Here is a 21556-nt window from a genome sequence, read left to right as displayed (position 1 = left end):
ATTGCAGTTAATCTATTTGCAATAAAATGCCTCTGTAGCTTTCTTTTTCCTTTAAGGTCATTTTATCATTCTGTAAGTTGTGCACATATTGGGGCTCATTTATCAACACTGGGCAAATTTGCCCCATGGGCAGTTACCTATAGCAACCAATCAGTGATTAGCTTTATAAAGCCAGCTGCAAGTAGAACAATGAATGCAGCAATCTGATTGGTTGCTATGGGTTACTGCCCATGAGCAAATTTGTCCAGTGTTGATAAATGACCCCCACTATCTGAATACAGGTATGGGGCCTGTTATCTAGAATGATCAGGACCTGGGGTTTTCCAGATAAGGAATCTTTCCATATTTTGGATCTCCATACCTGGAGTCTATGGGAGATGACCTTCCTGTAATTAGGCGCTCTCTGGATAATGGGTTTCCAGATACCTGACCCCATACCTGTATATGTTTGTTTTTAAGAGGAGGACAAATTCTGTGTTTCACAACTAGGTTATGAATTTTTAAACAGCTCTGCTCTACCAACATTGTGTGAATTAAGTACATACTATGAATGTAGATCTGATTTGTGGATACATGTACCTAATAGCACAGCATTTAAATCTCAAGAGAGAAGGAATGTGGGATCTGCACTACTAGAGTATGTGTAGTAATACAGGTTATGTTTGATTGCTCAGGGCCCTGCCCATGACCCATTGCTTTAGTTTTATGGATTAGGGTATGATTTTAATAATATATATAGTTTTCTATAAAATCAAAATACTTTATTACATTAAGGCACATGTAAATTGATACTTGTAGCCCTCCAGACATGCTGAAAAGAGTCTTCACTTGTGTTGGGATGTTATAATTTAATCTGCAAGTCTGAAGTGTTTTGGCTAAGAAGTGTAGTTCATCCACAGAGGTAGTAGTATAGACTGTCTGTTTATTTGATGGTGTGCTGCTTGCTGCGCTTTACAAAGCAACTGTACAAAATGAATATATGTTATGTTACTGAACAAGGAAATGTCTGAAAATCTCCTGTTGGTGTTGTGTATTTAACCCCCGTTTATACAGACCTTCTGTATAATGAATTTCTGATAATTATAGAAAATTATTTTATTGACATTATTTATGTAGATTGTTTTAAGAAATGTTCATTCCATTTCCTTTATCTTGGTTTTTAGTGTATATATTAGCTGCAAAGTATCACACGTGCATTCTTCTCCTCTATCAAATGTGCTGAAATCCTCTGACAAATGAGGTGTTCTGTAAAGTCATATGGAAAGAAAGCTAGTCTTTATCAAAGTGAAAAAGCTACTTTCTTAAAACAATAACTACTGTTTCAATGACGGGGTTAATTAGGTTGTCAAATCATTTTTCAACCGCTGGTAAATGTACATTCTCATGTCATTGCTAATGGTCATTGCAAACTTCAGATCCAGTAGATATTTTTGCGTTTTTAATAATATTTAAGTAATATACTGAAAGGCTTTAGGCAGCATGAATAGTGCATACTTAGAAGGTTGTTGAATGTACTTGTAAAGCTTTAAATTCCTTTATATTTGGCATATTAGATTAAAGTTATTCATATGAACACTTGCGAACATTTGCATGCAGGATACATATCCCAATTAACCAGCATCGTTTATATACAGGTATAGGATCCCTTATCCAGAAACCCGATACCCAGAAAGCTCCGACTCCCATAGACTCCATTTTATCCAAATAATCCAAATTTTTAAAAATGATTTCCTTTTTCTCTGTAATAATAAAACAGTAGCTTGTACTTGATCCCAACTAAGATATAATTAATCCTTACTGGAAGCAAAACCAGCCTATTGGGTTTATTTAATGTTTAAATGAATTTCTAGTAGACTTAAGGCATGAAGACCCAAATTATGGAAAGATCCGTTATCCGGAAACCCCCAGATCCCCAGCATTCTGGATAACAGGTCCCATACCTGTATACTATACTTACCCTATGAATAGCGAACCCTCTATGACTGGACTATTTAATAAAAATAAACTCATTGTGGCCATACACACATTGATCTTACTCTCATATATATATATAATGACCTGTTTTTTTAAATGCATTAAATAAAATTGAACTATTTGAAAAACGTTCAATATCAAGTACAGTATTTATAAATTCGTTGAACCCCCTTCAAGTATAAAAAAAGATGTCCTGCCTTAGCACATATGTCATTAGCACAAAGTACCTGTGAAAATAACTGAGCTCATTTATATATCATTAAAAATAGTTTGTATAAAATACATTTCCAAAATTGTTATACAGATGAAAAGGTGGTAAATAACAGAATGTGATCCATTTATATATTTTTTTTATATTGATATAGAAAGTTATTTCTCATTAAACAATATTTTTTCTGAAGGTGAGCATAAGAGAAACATAATAATGTGGATGGACCATCGCGCTGGATGTCAAGTTGATCGTATAAATCGCACGAATCACAAGGTGTTGAGATATGTTGGTGGAGTTATGTCTGTTGAAATGCAGCCACCCAAGCTCCTTTGGTTAAAGGAAGTGAGTATGTTAGCTTTGTCTCCTAAAATAATATGTACATTATTGAAAACTATTCATTGCATATTTTCTTTATTGGAACTTACATAGTGACATCAGTCATTTCAGATGAATACTGGAAAAAAGAACCTTTGTACTGGCTCATATTATCTAACAATAATTTCTGCTTGAAAAAAGATAAGTAAAAAGACATGACAAATGAAATATAATTGAGTCACTTTCGATGGTTAATGCTATTGAGTGGTTTATAGCAACATTTGATTTTCATTGTAGGCTGATCAGGGCGGGTATCTGACATCAGTACTGTTTACCATTTTCAGAAATTTTAGTTTTGTGTCTGCCCAAAGTTATTTGGGTAGTACAATAGTGTAGCAACCAGTTCAACAAAAAATTCTTGCAGCAAACATTTTAACTACATCATGGCCTAAGTTTTGTGTTCTGTGCTCTTGCTCTGTACTTATACAAAGTACTGTAGTACCTAGCGACTATGCATGCTATTCATTATAGACCTTCCTACAGTCTTATATGCTGGAGTACTGAAACTGAACCAGATTTGGAAGAAAGCAGGTATGGGAAAGACCAACAAACTCCGCTCATTGGGAAAGACCAAGATTTTGCTGTTTTATGTTAAATGGAGCATAGGTTCATAATTATTTCTATTTACAAAGCACTGGTAGGGCACCATGTAGTACATGCAGTGCTGAATGAGAAATTCCAGAGAAGAGCTACTAGCCTGATAAAGTCTATGGATGGTCTCAGCTATGAAGAAAGGCTGGCCAATTAATGTTAATGCAGGGCTTCCCAACTATTTTTACCCGTGAACCACATTCAAAGGTAAAAAGAGTTGCAGAGCAACACAAGCATGAAAAAAGTCCAAAACACTGTAAGGGTTGTGATTGGCTATTTGGTAGCCACTATGTGGACTTGCAGCCTAAAAGAGTTTGGCAGTACCCCTGTTTTTATGGTACCAAAACTTGCCTCTAATGATGGGCGAATAAATCCGCCTCCTGCAAATTTGCAACAAATTTCCGTGTTTCGCCTCCCGCAAATAAATTCAAAACTGCCGCAAAAATTCATTGTGCCGAAAAAATTTGGGTGTGCGTTAGTGTGAATAGTCACGCACAGAAACATTGTTTCACGTCAAAATTATTCGGACGCCCGTTGACTTTAATGCATTTCACTGGAAATTTGCAATTTTTTTGGCGTTGGCCTGTTAACTGTACTAGTGAATTAAGTCTGTCTTGCTTTGAACTATTGGATTCATGCTTCTTTATAAACATAAAACATTGTATAGCAACAAGGTGCAGACAGTGAAAGGTCAGCAGTAATAATGACCTGAAACAAACCTTGACAGCTTCATGTTAATGGGAATAATTAACTTTAGTTTAAGAGTGGTCATTTTCTTTGAAAGGTTGATATCAATTGTTTAAGTCCATTTTCTGCCTCCATTACTTAAGTGGAATAAATCAACTTCTAAAAGCATTCTGGCTGAATGTGCAAAAGATTTATTATGGAAAGCTCCTGGTGCAGAAGAATACATAAATCAAGTACTTGCACTTTATTGCTCTGAATTAGAAGCCTGCCTCAGAACGTTCAGTGCCTATGTCTCTATTGAGCTATTATTTTTTGTTTATATGCTCCATGAATTAAAATGTTTGCTATACATAGGACACAGCTAAGATATACAGTCTAGCTGTACATGCAAGGCAAGCTTCAGTTTAAATACACATTCAGACGCAGTTAAAGGTATAATGTTATGGGGAAACGTGTCTTTCAAAACGCATCAATTAACAGTGCTTCTCAACCTTAATCCTGTGCTGAAATCTGTAGTTTTAAATAGCAAGTCAACATTTTTTACAATGTCTATATAATATATGCATCACACAAGCCTTTTTAGTTCTTTCTCCTGAATCTATTCTATTCTCCTGATTTGTGCCTTGATAAGCACTTTCTTTACTTCTGCCCTTCAAATTGATATCAGTACTTACCCACCCTACAGCTGATGTGAACAGAGCCTTGCAGTGGCGTAACTAGATATTATTGGGCCCCACAGCAAATTATTTTTCAGGCCCCCAAAATGTCTAGAGGTTGACCTGTTTTACCAATATTTATTAAAATTGTAGATAAATTACAGCCTCATGGGGCCCCTATACCTCCTGGACCCCCGTGCAGCCACAGGGTCTGCTTCCTCTATAGTTATGCCCCTCTTAGAGCTTTGTCTGTTCAGGCTGGCTTTAGAACAAAAGACAAGTTACAAAATAGCAGCTCTCCCTGTGAGGTTACTCATCTGTGTCAGCATCCTCAGGCATGCTCCTGTCTCCAAGCGTCTTGCGGTCCTGCATATGAACGGTGATACACAGTGTTTTGATGCACATACAAAGACGTCAGATGTTATGTAAGTGATGGAGCACTGCATCCTGATGCAGCCCCGTTTTGGCGCCAATTCTGCCTATTTAAAGGATGCTGAAGGCCTGCTTCATTGCCCGGTTGCATTGGTCCTTTCCAGAAGCCTAGCCGTATTCCTCCGTTGATTTCCTGTTGTGACCTTTTGCCTGTCTACGTCATTTCTTTTGGACAGCCCTGACCCTTGGCCCAACTCTGGCTACAAATCTGTGCAGCTGTTAAAAGATATGCGGCAGCAGATAGTGTAAAACCTTTTTATTCTAAAATGATTATTAAAAAATGCACTCACATGGCATCTCATATAAAAAGCATAACTATGCTCCTTCCTGGAAGGAACCGTCCCCTTGTGGAGTGCGCACAGTCTCTGGTATCTGTGAAGTGTAAAAACCAGCCTGCAGCGTTTTCCTCGTGTCCACAAGAAGGACATTTGAGATAAACGCTGGAAAGTTTCTTTATATGCCAGATAAAAAATTTACGTTTGTGAGTACCCACCTTGAAATTCATTAAGGAAAGTTTACAAAGCCTTTCTCTTTTTTAAAAAACCTAAGGTGGTGGCAAGACTTACAAGGGTTCACACTTAGGGGCAGATTTACTAAGGGTCGAATATCGAGGGTTAATTAACCCTCGATATTCGACTAGGAACTAAAATCGTTCGACTTCGAATATCGAAGTCGAACGATTTAGCGCTAATCCTACGATCGTACGATCGAAGGATTATTCGTTCGATCGAACGATTAAATCCTTCAAATCGAACGATTTGAAGGATTTTAATACAACGATCGAAGGAATATCCTTCGATCAAAAAAACGCAGGCAAGCCTATGGGGACCTTCCCCATAGGCTAACATTGACTTCGGTAGCTTTTAGCTGCCGAAGTAGGGGGTCGAAGTTTTTCTTAAAGAGACAGTACTTCGATTATCGAATGGTCGAATAGTCGAACGATTTTTAGTTCGAATCGTTCGATTCGAAGTCGAAGTAGTAGTCGAAGGTCGAAGTAGCCCATTCGATGGTCGAAGTAGCCAAAAAAACACTTCGAAATTCGAAGTTTTTTTAATTCGAATCCTTCACTCGAGCTTTGTAAATGTGCCCCTTAGTGTTATAGCTAAGCCCTACCTCTGAGCACAAAAGCGGTGTTAATTGAAACAATTTTACCCTATATTTTGTTTGTTGGTCTTGTGCTTATGGCACTGGCTCTTATATTCTAGATACTGTGATTTTGGACTTGAGGGGATACAAGTGCAAGCCGGACAAGGACTGTGAACACAATTGACATTTCTGGGACTCAAAATTGTTTTTGGACTTATACAAATCTGTGCTGCATGCCTCTGACCTCTGATCTGTTGACTACTATCTGTCTCAACCCCTTGGTACTTTTTTCTAGCTTATTCTCACTGGCTACTCTCCACTACATCAGCCCCCTGTTCACACTCCAGGTGGGTTTTGTGTTGTGTGAGGCGTGTGTGAGTCGCCTTCTTCAAAGACCATTGCTCCTTCACCGATGGATCGCACTGGTAAGCCTGACACTTCCTGATACCTCTCCTGAAGGATTCATCCGCTTGAACTGATAGGAACTCATTGTTTTATCACTATTGTGTTTTGGGCTAGTACAAAGTGTTGTTGGATAAACTATCCTGTATTTTAGAGAGTGGAGAAAAGCCCAGTGCTGAATTTATTTTATTTTAAGGGCTACAACATGGTGTTCAAAACAACCATCTGTCTCTGTTACTGCTTCTGAAAATACCACGTGTAAAGCACTATGGCTGATCAACATGGAGCAGAGACAGGTGGACCTATGTCCGCCCAGTGACAAAAGCATTTTAGCTGCCTCTGAAAAGCTCAAAATGCTGGCCCATGATGGAACCAGTGACTTCTACCAGGTGAACTCAGCATAGAATGAGTATGTTGGTTGACGAACTCACTCATTTAATAACTCATTAAATATATAAATCAAAAATAAATTCTATGACTAATTATGAGACAAATTTAATTTATATTTAAAGTGTTATGATTCCACTTTAGGGTGCATTTGGTGGACTGGTAAGAGCTCAGTTATAGAATTATCAGTTGCTACAAAAAGATATTGTATTAAATATTATATTATATAGCTTGCCATGAGTAGCCTGAGAGTGTTTCCTATCTTCAAAGACATTACAGCAATTACTTGAATTTCTAATGTGGTGGTGGTCTCTCCTTCATATAATTATCTATATTCTTTTTAAAACTACTACTACTACTTATTTTAAACAAGGTTGTATGGAAAGTAGTTCCATGATGAGGTCCTGATAAATATACCTATAGCGCTAAAGCTTACCATAGACGTGACGATTCTTCTTGCCGAACGACCGATTTTAGGGAAGTCTGACCAATCCTTCTAAATTATCGTGCGGATAGTGGGATTCGAACGATCGTACATCGACATCTGTCAGGAAATTGATCGGCCAGGTCAAAAAATCTTTGTCGGTCCCAGTGCAATCTATCTATGTTTGCAGGGCCAAGCAGGCAGCTCCCCTTTGTTTTCCTGGCAAATTGTTTTTTTTAGTTGATGGTAAATTCGTACGATCGTTCCGAGAAGATCGTGGTCTCACAATGAGGATCTGATCTATTAAAAATCTCAACATCTATGGCCAGCTTTAGAATGGCTAGCTACATAGCTTAGCTTTGACAGGCAGACACAGAATAATGATAAAGCTATTCAGCATATAGGATGTAAGTAATTATGGGAAAATGTACGTAATTATTGTTTTATTAAGAAAAATGTTGTGGTCTCTTAAATTATGAAAAATAGCATAATTTGTAATAGGAGATAAAATAATAATACTAGGAACCTCTTCAGAAACATCTGCTTTCAACCATTAAGCAATTAATCAAGCCTCTTAAAATACCATCAGTTTTAAAATACTAGATTTCATAGTGGTGGGAAGGATTAAAGCATTACAAGCAAGTTTTAGCAAATTATACCAAATTTGGTTAATTATCTGTAAAAAAAATGTTTGATGATCTTTCACTGAGCTATGGGATAGATTTCTGACAATACTTATATATTGCATCTCATCTATATCCAGATGGGAAACTCTTTTAGCCTTTTTTTTAAAATTCATACTATTTTGCCTTGGCTTGAAAAAAGAGCATTCTTGGAAAAATAAAAATCTGGGTAAGAAAAATAAAATATTTTAGCTGCAATATTATCTACTAAACTTAGTCAGTCCAGTTCTTCAATGCCTTGATTAATGAGATCCATGTAGTGCAAGACAAAGAATGCAGAGGCTGCAGAGAAAACTGATAATGTAATCCCATTTCTTGTTCTGTATAATACAATTGAATATGAAAGCATTTACTATTTTAGGAATTAGCATTGTTATATCATGCAGTAGAAAAAAAATCGTATTTCCTTTCTTACAGGCATTAGACAAGGCATTAGATAAGACCTGGCCAGAATCAGCTAACTTACCAATTCTGACCTTTAATTTTAGTCCATAGTCATATGATTTGGAACTTTAATATTAGAAGTTACTCCTACTCGGTAATATTCATTTTTAGATACTTTTGAATTGAGAAACCCATATTACAACTAGGAATCCCATTTACCTAATGTTCCAATGTAATAGACCTGTTTTGACAAAAAAAGTAGAGTTCACAAAACTGGTCTGCAAAAAGTATTCCAGTTTCCCATGTCAACAATGACAATTTTGCTTTCATAATTCTAACTGTAGTTGTCCAGTTAAAGGTGAATTTTGTTGGTTTGCTATGGAATACTACTCTAGAGTAATATATACCTGTTTTCTAAATTCACCATTCTCTTCAATTAGTGGCACTGTACCTGTAAAATATATTTAAGGGGATGTTCACTTTTAAATCAACTTTAAGGATGATGTAGAGAGTGATATTGTGAGATGATTTGTAACAGTTTATTTTTTATTATTTGTGTTTTTTGAGTTATTTAGCTTTTCATTCAGCAGCTCTCCAGTTTGCAATTTGAGCAATCTGGTCAAATCATCCTAGCAACCATAGATTGATTTCAATAAGAGATTGCAATATGAATAGGAGAAGGCCTGCATAGAAAGGTGATGTAGTAATAACAATACATTTGTAGCCTTACAGAACATTTGTTCTGCGAATAATTCAAAATCTATATAAAAATACTTAAAGTTAACTTAAAGATGAACCACCACTTTAACTTCAATATAGTGCATAGGGGCATTATTGCCCAAAAATTACTTTATAAACGTTTTGTAGGTTTTTGTCTCATCATTGTCAAATAATCTACAGCAATAGAGCAATAAATATAGCTTTTGTACAAATTGCAGTGATTACCAAAAAGAAGGTTACTAGCCAGTAACGTAACTTGGTGGGGGCGGGCCCTGGTGCGAGCTGTGCGCGAGCTGTGCCGCTGCAGCCGACTCCAGCCGGCTGCAGCACGCACGATCTTCCGGGGGGGCCCTGCGGGGGTGCGGGCCCTGGCCCATTTGCACCCCCTGCTCCCCCGGTAGTTACGCCCCTGTTACTAGCCCAGCAAATAGCTTGTAGAAGTAGCAGACCTTTATTGCCTCTTCAAAATGATGCAAAATCTTTAGTGTCTTTGAACTGGAAATGCCATTTTGACATCACATTACAGTCTTGGGTGTGAACGCTATCCAACAAATGATCAGCAGACTCAAGCTAACTTATAGCTATTGAAGTTTTGGTCAATAGTGATGTGCTGGTCAGGAAAAACTCAACCAGCACCTGACCCTTACCCATAAAACCTTAACCCGTACCAAGCCCATAAATTGTTGCCATTGTCGGACCACTTCCAAACCAGTACAAGTGTCTTTTCGCTTTGATACTTTTCGCTACTTCTGTGTGGGACTCTGGTTCCAAGACAGGGAATCAATGGTCACCCAATTTCAACCTAAAGCCACCCAACTTGCAATAAACCCAGGGCCAAAGCTAAATTTATCAAAGCTCTCACTATTATTAGCACACATAATTTTTGAAAAATGTTATTGCTTCATAAATGCCATTGCTAAATTAATAAAAAAAACATGGGCATAGTGTTCTAACCTAAAAAAAATTGGAAGCCATCATACGTCTAGGTGCTGCCATTGAGAAAATATTTGTGGTGTAAATATCTATATCATTTAGTATTGCTATTAGATTCTTAATTCTAGTTTTGTGTTAAGCCCATAAAACTACTTTATATCTGCCCCATGCATATTTAAATTTCTTTCCTCTAATTCAACATGCAATACGGTATGACAAACACATTAATTAGTGATTCTACATTGAAAAGTATTCTGAGAATCCAACAATCAGTATTTGATTCATTTGTGCTTTATTTTTTTTTTAGAACTTGCGAGAAGAGTGTTGGAATAAATCAGGGCAATTATTTGATCTACCAGACTTCTTAACTTGGAAAGCAACTGGAGACAACACAAGGTAGGCATAACATTTATGCAAATATTAAAATCTCCTATTGCATTCAAGCTTTCGTTTTACTGTATTATGACATTTTCAATTTGTAATATTTTGCAGATTTTTTTTAAAAAAAGCTTTTTATATAAAAAAATACTTATTTGCTATAATGCCTATGCCTATTTCACCCCATATAAAAAAAGCAAATACAAAAGACATCTGCCATTTTAATAGAAAAATTGCATCAGAATTAATTCAGTCACTGAGATATGAATCTTTAACCTCAATGTCATTAATCACAGCAATGAATTAGAAAGAGACAAATGTGTGACAAGAGAGGGAGGTAGGAATAGGGTAGCTAATTCCCTTTATTTTGACAGAAGCATTCCAAAAATTCTATCTTGAGAAAGTAGTGAAGTGGATGGGCTAGAATGTTATGCTAGTAGGAGCATGATAAATGAAATCAGAATGGTGGGGCAATCAATAAGGAGGCATGTAACCTAGACAGGACTGTTGAATCTAGTATGATAGCTAGAACAATGAACACAATAGAAAGTGACATTTTAGAAGAAAAATGGGAAGATAAAGAAAAATGTATTTAATAAAGAAAAATGTATTTAATAAAGAAAATGCAAATGTAGGCTAATTGGCAGCTTATTGGAGGCCAAAAGCATGGAGTATAAAGGGGCAGAACATTTTCACAAGCACACATTTAACACAAAGTTATCTTATGGAAGTGTGTTGAGGCATAACATAATACAGACTGCCAAACAGATGCAACTGACTTTTGGTGATAATCTAAATATTAAGGATTGTATCTCCAGAACTTCTTGGGAAGTAAATCTATAAGGGCATCTCTGCAACATATAAAGTGGGAAATGCGTTTCACAGGGTTAAACACGGAACAAAAATGGAATGTCTTTAAAATGCTGCTTAATAATATTCAATATTCCCCTTGTAAGCAAGGAACATTGTTGCAAAGCAAACCCTTTTTGGTGCAATATAAGGTACAAGGAGGCCAATAAATCATGCAAAAAAGCTGAGATTCTGAACTGTTATTTTTTTCGGCTGTCTACACAAAAGAGGAACCAGTTAATGAAGGTTTCCTTCTTAATAGTCCTAATTCTAGTACAGGTATGGGATCTGTTTTCCGGAAACCAGTTATCCAGAAAGTTCCGAATTACAGAAAGTCTGTTTCCCATAGACTCCATTATAATCAAATAATCCATATTTTTAAAAACGATTTCCTTTTTCTCTGTAATGATAAAACAGTACCTTGTACTTGATCCCAACTAAGATATAATTAATCCTTATTGGAGGCAAAACCAGCATATTGTGTTTATTTCATGTTTACATGATTTTCTTGTAGTATTAAGGTGTGAAGATCCAAATTACGGAAAGATCCCTTATCCAGAAACCCCCTGGTCCCGAGCATTCTGGATAAAAGGTCCCATACCTGTAATACAACTAATGACGCATGGTTCACACATGAGGAAATTCAAAAGAGACTAGAACATTTTAAGATAAACAAAGGTCCGGGCCAGGATGGTATTCATCCCAGGGTACTTAGCAAGCTTAGCTTTGTGATTGTCAAACCTCTATACTTAATTTTTCATGATTCATTGAGGTCTGGCATGGTGCAGAGAGACTGGCGAATTGCTAATGTGGTGCCGCTATTCAAAAAGGGATCGCGTTCTCAGCCTCAAACCTATAGGTCAGTTAGTCTGACGTCAGTGGTAGGAAAGCTTTTTGAAGAGTTAATTAAGGCTAAGATACTGGACTTCATATCAAATCATAATACTATGAGTTTGTGCCAGCATGTTTTTATGCGTAATAGATCTTGCCAGACTAAAGTAATTTCCTTTTCTGAGAAGGTGAGCAGGGACCTCAGTTCTGGGATGGCAGTGGATGTGATTTACTTGACTTTGCTAAAGAAATGATACAGTGCCACACAAAAGGTTACTGGTTAAATTAAGGAATGTTGGCCTGGAACATAGTAGAACATTTTCTAATTGGACCAGTGTTGTTAGTGGAGTACAGCAGGGCTCTGTACTAGGTTCCTTGCTTTTCAACTTGTTTATTAATGACCTGGAGGTGGGCATTGCAAGTACTGTTTCTATTTTTGCTGATGATACTAAATTGTGCAGAACTATATGTTCCATACAGGATGCTGCCACTTTGCAGAGTAATTTGACAAAGTTGGAAAACTGAGCAACAATTTGGAAAATGAGGTTCATGATTTTGCACTTTACCAAAAATAATATAAATGCAAGTAATACATTAAATGGCAGTGTGTTGGGAGTTTCCTTAACTGAGAAGGATCTAGGTTTTTTTTTGTAGATAACAAGTTGTCTAATGCTGGGCAGTGTCATTCTGTGGCCACTAAAGCAAATAAAGTACTGTCTTAAACTGTCTTACGGGCATAAACTCAACAGATGAAAACATAATTATGCCTCTTTATAGGTCCATGGTAAGGCCACACCTGGAGTATGCAGTGCAGTTTTGGACCCCAGTCCTTAAGAGGGATATAAATGAGCTGGAGAGAATGCAACTAAAACTCAAATAAACTGGTTAGGGGGATGGAAGACTTAAAGAAGATGTAAACCCTTGCTACTAAAATCCCATACTCCCCTACCCTACATAGACCCCCCTCCCTGCTCCCCCCCAGCCTAGGTGGCACCTTTGCTAAATGCCCCTAACTCTTTACTTACTCCTCGGTGCAGATTCAGGGCATCAGCGTTCACGGAAGCCATCTTATTCTCTTTGGTAATCGTCAGGAAGTAAGTGCCGTATCGGTGCATGCACAGTTGGAGCAAAGTCACGCGATTTTCCTCCCTGCCTCTAATTAGGATTTGGATTCGGTTCAGCCTGGAAGAAGGATTCGGCCGAATCCGAATCCTGCTGAAAAAGGCTGAATCCTGGCTGAATCCCGAACCGAATCCTGGATTCGGTGCATCCCTATTATAGACAAATAGCAGGGGGCCTTTTTACCCATAAAGAGAATCACTGCACCAGAGGCCACCCCTTCAGACTAGAAACATAGGTGGTTCTTTACAGTCAGGACAGCAAGGTTGTGGAATGCACTGCCGGGTGATGTTGTGATGGCTGATTCAGTTAATGCCTTTAAAGAAAAACTATACCCCCCAAACAATGTAGGTCTCTATTAAAAGATATTGAGTAAAACAGCTCATGTGTAAAACCCTGCTTCATGTAAATGAACCATTATCATAATAATATACTTTTTTAGTAGTATGTGCCATTGGGTAATCATAAATAGAAAATTGCCATTTTAAAAAATAAGGACCGCCCCCTGAGATCGTAAGATTCACTGTGCACACATACAAACCACATGTAAGGTCACATGAGCCAATTAACAGACAGAGTTCTGCCTTTTGCTTCCTCACTTCTTCCTGTTACAGTTAGGGGCAGATGTATGAAGGGTCAAATATCGAGGGTTAATTAACCCTCGATATTCGACTAGGAACTAAAATCGTTCGACTTCGAATATCGAAGTCGAACGATTTAGCGCAAATCCTGCGATCGAACGATCGAAGGATTATTCGTTCGATCGAACGATTAAATCCTTCGAATCGAACGATTCGAAGGACAACGATCGAAGGAATATCCTTCGATCAAAAAATCTCAGGCAAGCCTATGGGGACCTTCCCCATAGGCTAACATTGACTTCCGAAGTAGGGGGTCGAAGTTTTTCTTAAAGAGACAGTACTTCGACTATCGAATGGTCGAATAGTCGAACGATTTTTAGTTCGAATCGTTCGATTCGAAGTCGAAGTAGTAGCTGAAGGTCGAAGTAGCCCATTCGATGGTCGAAGTAGCCCAAAAAACACTTCGAAATTCGAAGTTTTTTTAATTCGAATCCTTCACTCGAGCTTTGTAAATGTGCCCCTTAGTGTTGTAGTATTTCTGGTCAGGTGATCTCTGAGGCAGCACAGATAGAGTCACGAAATGGTGGTTCAAGGCAAGAGATGTAAAAGGGCAATATTTATGTAAATATATGTTCCAGTTTGGTAAGATTCTTTAATATGTCATTCAATTTGATATAAACTATCTGTTGCTTAAGTATTCATTTTGGGGGTATAGTTTTCCTTTAAGAGTGGCTTGGATGATTTCTTGGACACACATAATATCAAAGGCTATTGTGATGCTAAACTCTATAGTTAGAATAGATATGGGTATATATAATTTTTGTGAGGGTATGGAGGGGTTTATGTATGGATGCTGGGTTTCATTTGGAGGGATTGAACTTCATGGACTTCGTCTTTTTTCAACTCTTTTTACCTATGTAACTATATAACTATTTATACAGTAGTTCTAATATGTAAAAAGGGAAGATAATAGCAATTATATATATATATATATATATATATATATATATATATATATATATATATATATATATATATATATATATATATATATATATATATATATATATATATATATATATATATATATATATATACACAGGTATGGGACCTGTTATCCAGAATGAATGCTGATCTAGCCCTGATTTGAATATGCAATAACATGGTGCTTAACATTTATTTAAGATGTTCACAGTTGGCATGTCAACACAGAACCATTCACTTTAACCTTTTAAAAACAAGTTTGATCTTCATATTGTTCCAGGATCTCTATGCCACTGTCTGTCCTATTGCTGCAATCTGATACTGCAAACCCACAAGGGCCTGAAACCTTGTAACTGTTTTTCTGTGCTTTTAATGAAACTGGATACCCTTCTTGCTGAAGCTGTATTAGACACAACTTTTCTTTTCTTTGATATCAGCCTAATTTATCATCTTTCTGATCTTCATAGAATTGATACTGGTTGTGTTTTCAAGAGCCAAGAGATTCACATCACAGGAATGTAAATGTTTTATGAATTTAAAACACAAAAGCTTATTATGTACAGCCTAACACTGTAACAGATGTTGAAAAACAATACGAAAACTTCATATTAGACCACCCTTACTTCTGGGTTTCAATTGTTTTCTTGACAGCATTACTCAATATGCAATATCTGGTTTCTTATTTCAAAGCATGCTTGTAACAAAGATTCATAATTTTTCTTGAACAGAACAGTAACTTGCACTTGTGCTGAAATGTGAAAAATAGTTACTGTCTGCACATAATCTTATACAGTTACTTACCATATCTGGCATAATATACATGACATCAAGTCTTGGACCCTTTTTGTATCAAAATCCTGGGCTAGTCCCCTTGTCTTTGTCCTTCCCCTTTTAGCAGTGGCTAATCTCCATAACCTCTAGTCTCAGACCGAGCCAACTTCTACCATGGCTCCAGTCAGCTGACTCCACGCTACTACCTTCCTAAACCTCCCCTTCCCCTAGATCCTCACCTAACTATGGGGTTGGTGGGCTGGGCTAAAAAAGGTAAAATGGAGCTGATCCCCCAACTGCTTTTCCCTCTTATCCCCTTCCACTCCCTCTAGCCAATCCCCTGCAGGGCTGCAAGCTGCACAACCCTTTGCAACATTCAACTTCTGGGCCTGCTTTCCTATATCTGTCATGGGCCTGTCCCTCCATTTCCTTGTGGTCCTTAAAGCGGACCTGTCACCTACACATAAAAAGTGGTATAATAAAAATCATTTGCAAATTAAACATGGAACCCAAATCCTTTTTTTCATTAAAACATCCATACCTGTTATAAAGGTGTTTAAATATCTGTCAATAAGTTATTAATCATATATTGCCTTTTTCACTATTCATTCAGCACTTGCGAGATATCACTGCACTCCCCACATTCCCCCTCCCTCCTAGCACTCTATTATTGTGTAGGGCACTATGTATGAGTATTAGGTTTCCCATTCTGGTGCATACACACCATTTTGGGGTGATACACTCCTTGTCTTAAAATCAGTGTCCACAAAATGGCTCCTGTCTGTGTACTGTGATTGTATAATTCCAAGGCATAAAGAAATACAATGTAAACAATAAATGTAGTGTAAGTAAAGTTTATTTTGCTCAACTACCATGTAATAAAATAATTTGGAATTATTTCTTAGGGTGACAGGTCCTCTTTAAGGGCCTTCTGAACTGTTGCAAAAATGTACACATGACACTAAATAGAACACCGCTCCTCTATGGTTCTCACATCCCCAATAACCATGCATACTCATTGTTCCCTTTCTCATTTCATTTTTTATCACCCATTATCCTACATCATGTCTGTCACTGTCTGCTATCTGTCTATGCCCTCTGTATCTGGTTTTCATCCCCTGATAGCCTTTTGTGCTGTGTGTTGTTCTCAGCTGTCCCTCCCTGCTTTCCTCCATAGCCCATGCATGAATAATATTCCCACCATCTTTTTTAGCAGCAGACAACTTTCCTTTTATGCCCATACCTATAATTTTTGAACAAGGGGTTGCTAAAGCATAAATCCATGTCAGAAACAAAACACAAAATAACATAACTTAGGTAAGCTCCACCAAAGTTAAGTTCCTTCCCAGATGAGAAGTTAAAAACAGCGATCTCTTGTTGAAATAAACATATACAGCGAAACCTGAGTTATACATCCCCTGATTTTAAGTTTCCTGCATTTTCCTGTAATCTTACTTCCACTGCTGTGTCTCTAATCAGTTTCCAGGTTCCCAAAAACTGTATTAAATCTGCAAAAAGGAAAATTTGTTCATGCAGAGCTATACATTTTGGCATTGCAAATATTTTTCCCGTTACTGACTTTTATTATATTGCCCCATTATTGTGTATGGCTATACCTTACATTTGCTTAGCTATAACAACTGTGGTTGCATATCAATACTTTCACTGCAAGGACCTTTGGCATGACTCCCAGTAGCATAATTCCAATCACAGATATTTCTACAATACAAATGTAGAATTTGAGATAAATGGGAGTGCCAATCTTTAAATAGCTTTTATGAAACAGCTGGATGAATATCTGATAGTTATTGATTATCCAGTGGAAAAATTAGGCTGCAGTGAAGGACACTAAATAATTATATATTGAGATAATGGGATGGCAGCTTACTTAAGTAATCAAATAATTCCCTCTTGTAGTAAACACTAGAAAACACAATACACACACACACATGTTCATATATTATATACAGTAGTAGCTTATAAGAAGCCAAGTTCTGATTTGATGAGTAATGGAATTACCGTATTTTGTAGTTGTTAAGCAGGATATGACAAAAGTAGTATTCTAGTAACACAGTAACAGAAAATGGTACTAGTAATGTTTTCAACATTATTGCTCCAGAATATTAATATCTGTATGGTAATAGTTGCCAAATCAACATGACTTTGAAACAGCCCCATGGTAGCAATGAACTCGTCTGAAAATTTGTGTAAATAAATATTGATATAATGACACAAATTGGCAAATAATTATAATATTAAAATTAGCCAAAATAGACTCACACCAGCCCACTCCACTTCATGTAATATGCAGCATTTTTTATTAACTATCTTTAGGTCTGTTTATTAAATGTAAAACTCCAATGGATTTTAATTTGCCTTTTTTTACAAATAGTCTTTATTATTTTGTTTTTAGTTGTGTATAGATACCCAATCATTTATTTATAAATTCCTCAGCCTAGTATGTTTTCCAAATGCAAACTTTATGTAAAATTATTTGATTAGAATGTAGTATATGGGAGATGACCTTCCTATTATTCGGAGCTTTCTGGATAATGAATCCTATACCTGTAACTTTGCAGAATTCCACCTGTTTCTTATAGGGTTTACGAGCTAGGAAGTTCAATAGGAATACACAAATTAAACATCCAGAGACCAATTCACCTGCATTTAAAAAGGTTATTACCATGTTTGCATACTGTAATAATGTCATGGCCAAAACACATTTCATGTCATGGAACCAGTAGTTGTAGCCGTACAACTGCAGTACAATCATCAGGCAGGTGAGGTAAGATGCAGGTAAAGAATTGGCAGCAGACAGAATTATCCATATACAAGCACAGGTCAGGTCAGAATATGTGGCACACAAGCCTAGGCCAAGCACAGGCCAAGTTCCAGAAACCAGGGATTCAATCTGTCAGAAGCAGAAATATGTGAGTGGACAGTTTCACAAAGCAAATCTATAAATGCAAAACTGTTTCAATGCCAAACATATTTGTCATGTGGAACAATCATCAGGCATGTGAAATCAAGTGCTGCATTGCAGTTGGCCACTAAGAGGCAAATTCCCTAAGATTCGTAGTTGCGACAGCGTCCGATTCGCCGCACTTCGCCAGGCGTATTTTCGCCAGCGCTACGCAAATTCACTAAAATCCGAAGTTGCGCCCAGGGGAAGCGTAAGGTTGCGAAGTTGCGCTAGCATTAATTTGCCAAGCAAAGCGAAGTTATGCTAGCAATGCTTAATTTGAATACGGCGCCAAATTGAAGTTCTACGCAAGCCTGGGAAACCTTCAAAACAGCAAAAAATATTTTTATTTTGCCCTACATATGTGCCCACTGTATACTTAAGGTGCCAAGAGTTAGGAAATGTTGGGGGGAAGGAGGGTAGCCCCAAAAAAATTTTCAGCCTATCACCCTTAAAAAAGAAAAACGCCAGCGTTTTTTGGGACTTGGAAAAATTTTGAACTTTTTTTTAAAGCAACCCCTATCTACTCTATTGCACTTCGCCTGGTCTGAGGTGGCGAAGGAAGTCTGGCGTAAAAGGTAGCGTTCAGAAAAATGCGCGCGTTAGTGAATTTGCGTAGTTACATCCATTGCGCAAATTCGCCAGGCGTAAGGGTGCGAAGTAACACTAGCGAATTTACGCCAGTGTCCGTTAGTGAATCGGCGAATTAACGAAAATGCGATACGCTAGCGAATTAACGCTAGCGTTAGGCTCTTTGTCCTTTAGTGAATTTGCCCCTAAAATGCTGAAGGTTCTTTGGAACACCTTAGACCAGGCACATCACTCAAAAAAAAAATTTTCCTTCCACATTCTCTTACCCCCTCCTGTGGCCATTTTCTTGTAGACAGATTGTCCTGGTGCTCTTTTTGGTTGCATTCAATGTTCCATCCCTTTCCTATTCTGATTTATTTGTTTAGGTAAATAGGTCCGTGCTTTGTGGTCATCCATGGATTCAGCCACCTGTCCATCTAATGAGTCATCGGACAGATAGCCCAAATGTTAACATGAATGCATAGGTATGTTTGTATATTTTGAAAGTCCATAATATGCACTGACACCCCCTAGCTAAGGCATGGCAAAACATAAATATTGTACTAGTTAAATCAAAGCAACCATTATAAAATGTGTTTTTCTAATAACCATTTTCATTTTATTACCCAAAATATATGGGAAAGTGATTTTATTGAATGCAGCAAAAACTAAAATAAATGTATGTTTATTACTTTAACAGCAAGATTATAGCCTTTCATGTAATATATAATTGCACTTGGAAGTACATGCATTACTCTATTTACCAGAAGCATTCACTGTATGTCTGTCTGGTACTTGGCTGTTCTTACATTCTATTGCCAGACAAGTCAGAGAAATGATGCAGGAGAGGTTGCAGATGTATTACTGGCATCCTGCCACAAACATTGGACTGGGAGCCAAGCATGAAGTCATCCTACACTGGAGTCCAACTGAGCCACGGCAATGTGTCTTCATTTGACAAAGTAAAGGCTACTTGATAAACTATTGAACAAGGGTCAGTGTGAAGTGTCTGCAACACAAGTTTCATCCGAAACTATGTAATCTGAGAATGTCTCCTATTTGCATGAAACTCCTCCAGTTTGCACACATATCTAGCTACAGATTAGCCTTTGCAGTTTGGCTTGAACCAGATACAAAACTAGAGGTATTCATGTAGTCTTCTATTTTAGGAACATTACCTCAGACACTAAATGCGCATTTGTAGACTTAAAAAAAATGATATTTTGTGTTATGTTTCAGCTGAGATAAAATAGAACATGATAGCATTCTGCATGCAGCAGCAATTCTCAGCAACTATCAGCAATAAACTCCAGAGTCTTAAAAAATAATCTGTCACATTGAAACCAGAATACCTTAATAGGTAGGTTCCCCCAGTACTTGTAAAGCTACTGAGGCTTAAAGTGGGTAAAAATGGACAGAGAGTATGCATGGGGCAATGCAGGTCAAAGAAAGCTATTTCAGTATTCAGTATGTCCATTTATGTATCTTTGTTTAATTCAACATTTGCCATCAATGCTGATGATATGTGATTTTTTTTTTGTAACTGAAATATTTTATTGAGGTTTTTTTTTTCCATTTCCTTTTAATGCATGCACTGATGAAATGTGATTATGTAAATGGTAAAGAAATATATTTTTACAGAAAAGCTTACAAAATAAATATATAGGAATTAATAATATATAAATTTATATTATAAATATATATATATATATATATATATTTATAGTATTTATGAATATTTATATATAATTATATATATTTATATACAGTAATAATACATATACTCTTATATGGTATCTCTCTCTACAGGATATAAATAATCTAGAGAGTTGCTCTCTCTGCTGCCATGTTTGTCTGACCTCACTCACCACTGATATTAGTGGCGTAACAAGCAAATGCAGGGCCCCCATCAAAAACTTTGAAAGGGGTCATGTGCACATAAGCTACTCCAGCCAACACCAATTCCTGACTCCTCCCACCCCCCGGTCGCTTGCAAATATTTAAAGAAGATACGGATGCCTGGTCAAACATCGGTGCAAGAATATTTAAATAAGGCTGGGGAGGGGAGTTTTCAAGCTATGGAGGAAGCCAACCCCATGTTTCAGGCCACCAGCTCTTCCTCCACTGCCCCCTGTGCTTGTATGGCAAGCTCCCTTCTGCCTGCTTATTATGGGATTATAACCCATTACAAGGTCTATGAGAGATGATAAGGATACCTATGCCCAGCAATGCTGAAAGACAAAAAATCCAAAGCACTATAGATATGTTCAGCTTTATGGAAAGAGAAGTGAAATAAAGCAAAACAAGAGGGTGAGGCAAAGAAGGGGATGGGGAGAAAGGAAATGTCGGTGAAAAGAACTTTGAGGAGAAACAAGAAAGAAGTAGAAAGATAATGAAAATGATGTAAGAAACTTTGTAAGGATAAAAAGAAGTTGGTTATTTGAGGAATAAAAGGGGAGCAGATAAGACAGGATACTTTTAAAATAGAAAAATGGAATAATGATTGTGAATGAACAAAAGATTAACTTATGGATCCTGGTTTATCTCACCTACGTATACTAGAAGC

The 21556-nt window shown here is 37.1% G+C and overlaps 1 protein-coding gene across 4 annotated transcripts in view; it reads left to right on the top strand.

Moving 5' to 3' along the window:
• Positions 1-21556, top strand: part of fggy.L (FGGY carbohydrate kinase domain containing L homeolog) — a 128174-nt gene that overhangs the window by 21585 nt on the left and 85033 nt on the right. For all 4 annotated transcript variants that reach the window (XM_041589343.1, XM_041589342.1, NM_001093701.1 and 1 more), the window contains 2 exon segments: positions 2376-2527; positions 10253-10341. In XM_041589343.1, the coding sequence (XP_041445277.1) occupies positions 2376-2527; positions 10253-10341 (241 nt within the window).

This window comes from Xenopus laevis, chromosome 4L (assembly GCF_017654675.1).
Source record: "Xenopus laevis strain J_2021 chromosome 4L, Xenopus_laevis_v10.1, whole genome shotgun sequence".
Lineage (NCBI taxonomy): Eukaryota > Metazoa > Chordata > Amphibia > Anura > Pipidae > Xenopus > Xenopus laevis.
This window is presented reverse-complemented; position numbering and strand designations above follow the sequence as displayed.